This window comes from Sinocyclocheilus rhinocerous, unplaced genomic scaffold (assembly GCF_001515625.1).
Source record: "Sinocyclocheilus rhinocerous isolate Xijiao unplaced genomic scaffold, SAMN03320098_v1.1 scaffold2664, whole genome shotgun sequence".
NCBI lineage: Eukaryota > Metazoa > Chordata > Actinopteri > Cypriniformes > Cyprinidae > Sinocyclocheilus > Sinocyclocheilus rhinocerous.
This window is the reverse complement of record NW_015635763.1, coordinates 192,555-199,167: the sequence shown is the minus strand read 5'-3', so window position 1 is coordinate 199,167 and position 6,613 is coordinate 192,555. Positions and strand designations below refer to the sequence as shown.

Sequence of the window (6,613 nt, the reverse complement as noted above, 5' to 3'; positions counted from 1 at the left end):
CACTTAATATTAACTACTCGTTTGAAGTCTTGTTTAAAATCAATGTCGAATTTACAATCATACCGATTTTCGAGGAAAACTGCACTCTTTTAGTCGTGTCATGTTAATTAATTAGGCTAGGTTTTATGTAATAAATATTTTAAAAAACTAAAAATTATTCTCTCGCGCACCCCTGCTGGTTGGTCTGTGCACCCCTAGGGGTGCGCGCACCCCAGTTTGGGAACCGCTGGTCTAGACCATCTGTATAACGCAGCGGCAAGCGCATACAATAATGAATCTGAAACACGAATGCATTCCACTCCGTACCCCTGAATCTGCTGCCAGTGACCAGTTTGTGCCGGATTTCTGCATCTCTTCCAGCGTCCAGGGTCTTTCCCACACTTGCTCAGTCTCCCCATTATGATTACTGGGGACATTCTCCATAAAATTAGACATGCTGGTTTACTCTGTTGAAGATCACAAGTTTTATCTGAGTTTATTACTGATAGAAAGACATTATAACTCAAGATTACATAGATAAGATTATATCTCAGTAAAATTTATATAGGAATCATGACTGCCTCTTGTGAAAAAGAAATGTGCTTAATTGCATTGATTGTGCAGTGTACCTCAATTCTTAAAAGTATATTTTTAAAAACTGTACTTGCACATAATTTAATTGTAATAAAGTAAAGTCCACTTAATTGTACTTAAAGAGAATATACTTTCTGTATAAGACTGTTTAAGTACTTAACACACTTCGGTACAATTTTAAAAAGTACACTTTGTAATAATATCAAATTAAACGTTGCACTTTTCAATGACTAATCATCTTTTTTTATCATGCTTTAAAGAAGTACACTTATTTTAATGTTGACTAACATACTAAAGCACATGTAAAGTACTTGACTGTAATTGTACTCCAAACTGTAGTGTGTTATTTGATTATGCATTTTAAGTTAATATATATAAAAGTTAACTTCATCATTACAAATGTGTAATTGCCTATATTTACATCCATGACATAAAAGTTTAAAATAGAAATGACATTAATGTTTATTAAAGTTTACCATAAATGCCTGTCAGTACATTCACTAGTTTAACCATATTTCAAAGACAATAGAAATAATTGTGAAATTACATATAAAAACGCAATTAAGCCATACTTAAGTGATTCAAAAAGCACTCTAATCAATTGAATTTTAGTATAAATTAAAAATGTAAGACATTTTAATTTAGTTGTAAATAACATGCAGTTAAATATCTGAAAACATTACAATTATATTCTTCTAAAGTATATTAATTCTATAATAAGTACTCTTCTTAAAAGTAAGCTAATGTGTACCTCTTTTTCACAAGGCTGATCAAAAATGAATGCTAATTTATTTAAAGCCAGACATTTATATATTTTTATCTGACAGCTGCTAATGCTATACATAATATAAAGTGTAAACAAAACCACGTAACGTTATTATCATTTGCTGAGGAAACTTTTCAAAGTTAAAACGTTAGAACTACGTGCCAATGAAACATCAGCATATGCAGAGGCGATAACCTCGTCCATCCTCAAATCCTGAACGATTAAAAATATAAGTACATACACCTGAATGCACGTTTGATCCGTTATTATCCGATATTTTACTGTTTTTTGCATTTGTATGTGATTGCTCAACCTGCTGTCATGCAAGGCTAGCTGCTGTGCTAGCAATTTACAGTCTGAATCTCTGATAATGTCATTTGGAGTATTGATTTACCTTATATATGTACTGTGATAAAATAGCCTCTGTAGTGTTTCCCTTCACCTCAAAATCTCACGATTCCAGCAGTGAGAGAAGTCAAGAGCAGCTTATCGCTGTCACTCGTCCCATCATCGGTTCAGTATTTAGAGAGGTCGGTCGGCCATGTTCCGTCTGCAGAGAATCAGCTGATTCTAGTCACCTGACTGCGGAGTCCCTCTGATCTGAGAACAGCTTCTCATGCGAGTCAGTGACGCTGCTCATAAACGGAGAGCATTTAAACTGATCTCAAAGCAGCACTTCCTGACAGCAACTACTAATGTTTATTATGAGGAAAAACATGCATTTTTTGACGGATTATCATGAATGAACATCATGAACACTTGACAATAATTGTGGAACACACAACACTATTTATACACTTATTTATCTAACTCACATACTTAGTTTACATTTCGAACTTGCACATAATATACCTGTACATACAAAACTGTCTATTGTAATATACCTGTACATACAATTGTCAATTTGTATATTGTTATTCCCTATTTACTTGTTCTACGTTTTTTATTTTTTTAATATTATTCTTTTATTATCTGTGTTTTTGTCCTGTCACTGTCATTCTGTTACACTGTGGAAGCTTCTGTCACGAAAACAAATTCCTCGTATGTGTAAACATACCTGGTAATAAAGCTCATTCTGATTCTGATTCTGATTCTGAATGAATGAAGGTAAACTCTTGAAAAAAGGAATAATAAAAGATGCAGTGTGGAAGTGTTTTGTAAATCAACAAAGGCCCACATTTTTCTTGAGAAAGGCTAAATTTGAATTCATCAAATTTTATTTTCCACGGAAACCCTGCTGGAAATTGCTGTAGATGATTGTTAGTTGGTTGACTAGTTATGTTATGAACTTTCTAGTAGTGAAGGTCCATCCAATATCTCATTTTTGCACGAATGAGCATCTGGTTGTAAACTACTTGTTCCCATCAGAGCTCATTGAACTTCCTCTCTTTGGTATTAACCACTTTCAGGGTCTTGTAGGTGCTGAACCTCAAGAGATCTCCTCATTGGAGATCTGATGCTATTGGACACGATAGGCCAATTTATGTAGGCTATTTATTTAGGCCTACCTTAAGGTGCTGTCTTTTAATATGTAAAATACAGATCATTTCTGCAACAGCCTCCTGTTTATAATAAATGCTAAAACTGTGTAGATTGCTCTGGAGGTAAAAGCTCAAATTTGGAGAAACCAAACTGAAATAAATCTTTTTTTTTTTTATAAAAAAAACCACCATGAATCCTAATGACATGATATCGTCTCTAATGCATAACCAGTGGCAACGTGAGACGACTGTGTTGTAAACAGCTGCCCATTTATTCACAAAGACAGTTTTTCCAGTCACTGCAAAGCTTATGTGTTTCTCAATTTACTGCTCATGATTTATACAACATTAATTAGTATTAATCAGTAGACATTCATGACTTTAAAAGTAAATAACCAATCTAAAAAAAAATGTAAATTGTATCAATTAATCTGTTTTAATCTGTTAATCTGCCATTTTCAAAACAAGCAAGGAAGATTCCCTTGTGATCAAGAATGAAGATAATGTTGCTGAAAAAATGAAAAAATAAAATAAATATAAAAATAACATTTGTTTGACATGTGGGTAAAGTAAAATGTAAAAAAAACAAAAAAAAAACAAGCAAAATGTTGACATTATAGGATAATAAAAAGGCACGAAATAATTTCTGGCTACAACTTTGTTATTGCATATTGTATTCTTATTATTATTATTACTACTACTACTCAAAAAATTTAAATTATACAGAATTATGAAACTTCTCTACATTAGACATGCACTTTTAAAAATAACAATTCCACAGGGGTGGTTTCACAGTGAAGAACCATTTTGGGTTCCCTAACAAACGTTTCAGTGATCAGTTATTAAAAAGCTTAAAAACTTAGTTTTTCTTACATTTTAATAATCTAAAAAAACTTTATCCACTATGAAGATCTTTTGTGCAATGGAATTGTGTAGATGTTAAAGGTTCTTCATGGAACCACAGATGCCAATAAAGAACCTTTATTTTTAAGAGTGCTGCAAACTTTGTATATATCAAATAGTTTCTTTTTCCAATTTTTAACAATAAAACACTCTGATAAAACACTTCCTACTACTAGCATAGCACTTCTAGTCCCGTGCGACTGGTGAATCAGACAGCCACACTGTTCGGGATTCTGTCTGGAGAAAAATAGTAGTAAGGCAGCTTTTTTCCCTCATTTCGGCACTTGATGACTTTAGCCACTTCTGCAAGATTCTTGCGGAACTTCACCATGGCCTCCTTCACAGGTTTCTCAATGAAGTGTTCATCTGGATACATACCTAGGAACAACTGCAAAAATCATACTTTTCAGTATCTGTCATTGCTCACACAGCACACCTGAGGTTTTATGTATTCATATAGATATGCACTTATTTCAGACCTCATTTTCTTGAAACTGACTGAGGGCCCACACGGCTCCCAGATGCCAGCAGGAGCGTCCTCGATCAGGCAGACTCTCCACTATGTACTTCAAATCCACCTCACCCTTCTTCGTAGGAGGAGGCTTCCGCATGGTTGGGGGGGAATTTGGGATCCATGAACACCAGTCATACTGGAGTAAAGTGTCAGAACACTGATATTAGCCTAGGACTTTTGCTGCTCCTTTTACTTTACAACAAAATATTCCAGAAATATTATAGTGTGTTACCTGTCCAAAGTTTACTGCAGCATGCTGTGCAGAAGCAGTGAAGATGACGATAGTTAGATACTCCACCAGCTGCTCCTTGGTTTGTAAACTCTTGGGAAACTCTGCAGACAATGATAATGTGTCATCACTATGGGGTTCATTCAGAGGTCAGACACATTTACATTCATGAGAATGCACTTAGGCCTGAAATTAAAGGCTAGTAGCCCTAAAATGAATCAGTGGTTGAGGATTTTCTAACTAAGATTTGAGGTTCAGCCCGCCTGCTGAAAAGTAATGGAAATGTATTGTCATAAATATATTCTGTCACCTTGTGCAAATGGTTTAATCCCAAACTTCTTATTATTATTATATATAAAAACAACCATACCCTTGTCAAAATGCAAACTTAATTGTATCAAATGTACAATTTTAATGTACTTCAAATCTTAAAATTATATTTTTAGAATATGTTACTTGCAGAAAACACATTATTGAAATAAAAGGTTAAGTATGCTTATAGTAATGACTATGTTTCTTGACACACTTAATATACTTTGTGATAATGTCAAATTAAAAGTTTAAAGTAGGCTACATTTTAAATTGTAGCCTACTTGATTATATTTTTTTACTGTAGTGTTATTCAATATTACAATCAAAGTTAACATATTTTAAATGTACTACATGTCCATTATGCAACTCCATCATTACAAAATACAAATGTGTAATTACAAATATATTTAAATACATGACATACAAGTTTCAATAGAAATTACATTCAACTATATTTTAGTTTACCATAAATGCTTGTCTGTACATTTGACAGTACACTTTAACCATATTTCAAAAACAACAGAAGTAATTCTGAAATTTATGTTAATAGTAATCCTGAAAAGTCTTACTTAAGTGGGTCAAAAAACTCTCTAAAGATCAGCTAATTGCATTTAATATAAATTGAAACTGCAATACATTTTCATTTAATTGAAATTGACATGCAATTAAATGTCTGCACACATTACATTCAGTTCATATTTAAGTATATTCTTCCCATAATAATAAGTAGGAGGTATGCTAAAGTATTCTCCTTTGTGTTATGCAAGTTTGGGATTTGTTTTAGGCGTATATTTACCACACATGTCAAAATCCTGCATTCCAAAGCTGCAAACATCTTTCACAAAAGCCTGGATCTCTTCGTCTTCCTGGACTGTCTCATCTTTGTCATAGTAGATGTCCACTACATCTGTCACAAAACTAGGAAGAGATCAAATTAATATCAAATAAAATAGTTAAAATGGCCATTTTTGACTTTTTAACTCCTGTACAAATGAAATGTCCATGCTTTATTTTGTTACATACCTTGTCACTGCCTCCCAGACGCTGCAGCCATCATCTCTGTAGAAGTAGTAGGGCAGTTCCTCCCGGCTTTCCATGCCTCGTGCTTTTATGGCCTCTGGGAAACACAAGGACCTGTATGTGAAGGTCTTCATGGACTTCTGGACCAGTTCTACGTGGCCACCTCCACCTGTCCCATTAGCCTGTGAGACAAACACAGAGATACAAACACCCCACAATAAAAATTAAACACTGCTGTATACTTGTAAGACTTTAGTAAAATGTTACAGTAACTGAACAGTCAGTTCCAATTTAAGTTTGTATCACTATGTGTTTGCGCACATCCGGACTGTCAGTCTGTGAATTAGTGGTGGGGATTTTTCAGTGACCTTTTTTTGCATATTAAATCAGTACACCAGTACGTGCATATAAGTTATGAGTGAATCATTCAGGAACAAAACAAGTGACCGTTTTTATAAGTGAGTCATTTTGTTAATTCAATTGATTTGTTCAAAAACTGGCTGCAATTGCTTACTCTTTGTTAATTTTTTCTTGCTATATTATAATGTATACATGCAATAAAAGGCCGAGTACCAAAACAAACTTGTAGCCAATCAGCAGTAAGGGGCGTGTCTACTCATGATGTGGACGAGAGAGCGCTCAGTGCACAGGACGGACATTAGCCGAGCCGAGCGACAGAAAGATAGAAATTGGGGATAAAAAAACAAAAGAGGAAAACGTCTGCGGAACAAAAGAAGGCTTACGATAAGGCAAGACGTAGGACCCGTGTAAATATCGGATCAGCTTTCCAGTGCTGGAGAGAACTCAAGGAGCGG

At 34.3% G+C, this 6,613-nt stretch overlaps 2 protein-coding genes across 6 annotated transcripts in view; both read right to left on the bottom strand.

Moving 5' to 3' along the window:
* LOC107747458 (WASH complex subunit FAM21-like) overlaps positions 1-1,929 on the bottom strand; it is an 18,126-nt gene extending 16,197 nt beyond the window's left edge. For all 4 annotated transcript variants that reach the window (XM_016561965.1, XM_016561967.1, XM_016561966.1 and 1 more), the window contains exons 1-2: positions 1,734-1,929; positions 307-446 (exon numbers count right to left, since the gene is read on the bottom strand). In XM_016561965.1, the coding sequence (XP_016417451.1) occupies positions 307-435 (129 nt within the window). In that variant the 5' untranslated portion in view covers positions 436-446; positions 1,734-1,929. The remainder of the gene's footprint in view (positions 1-306; positions 447-1,733) is intronic.
* Positions 1,930-3,824: 1,895 nt separating this feature from the next.
* The window catches only part of LOC107747471 (arachidonate 5-lipoxygenase-like), a 13,544-nt gene continuing 10,755 nt past the window's right edge, over positions 3,825-6,613 (bottom strand). For both annotated transcript variants that reach the window (XM_016562000.1, XM_016562001.1), the window contains exons 10-14: positions 5,802-5,980; positions 5,575-5,696; positions 4,470-4,570; positions 4,203-4,373; positions 3,825-4,111 (exon numbers count right to left, since the gene is read on the bottom strand). In XM_016562000.1, coding sequence (XP_016417486.1) covers positions 3,932-4,111; positions 4,203-4,373; positions 4,470-4,570; positions 5,575-5,696; positions 5,802-5,980 — 753 coding nt within the window. In that variant the 3' untranslated portion in view covers positions 3,825-3,931. The remainder of the gene's footprint in view (positions 4,112-4,202; positions 4,374-4,469; positions 4,571-5,574; positions 5,697-5,801; positions 5,981-6,613) is intronic.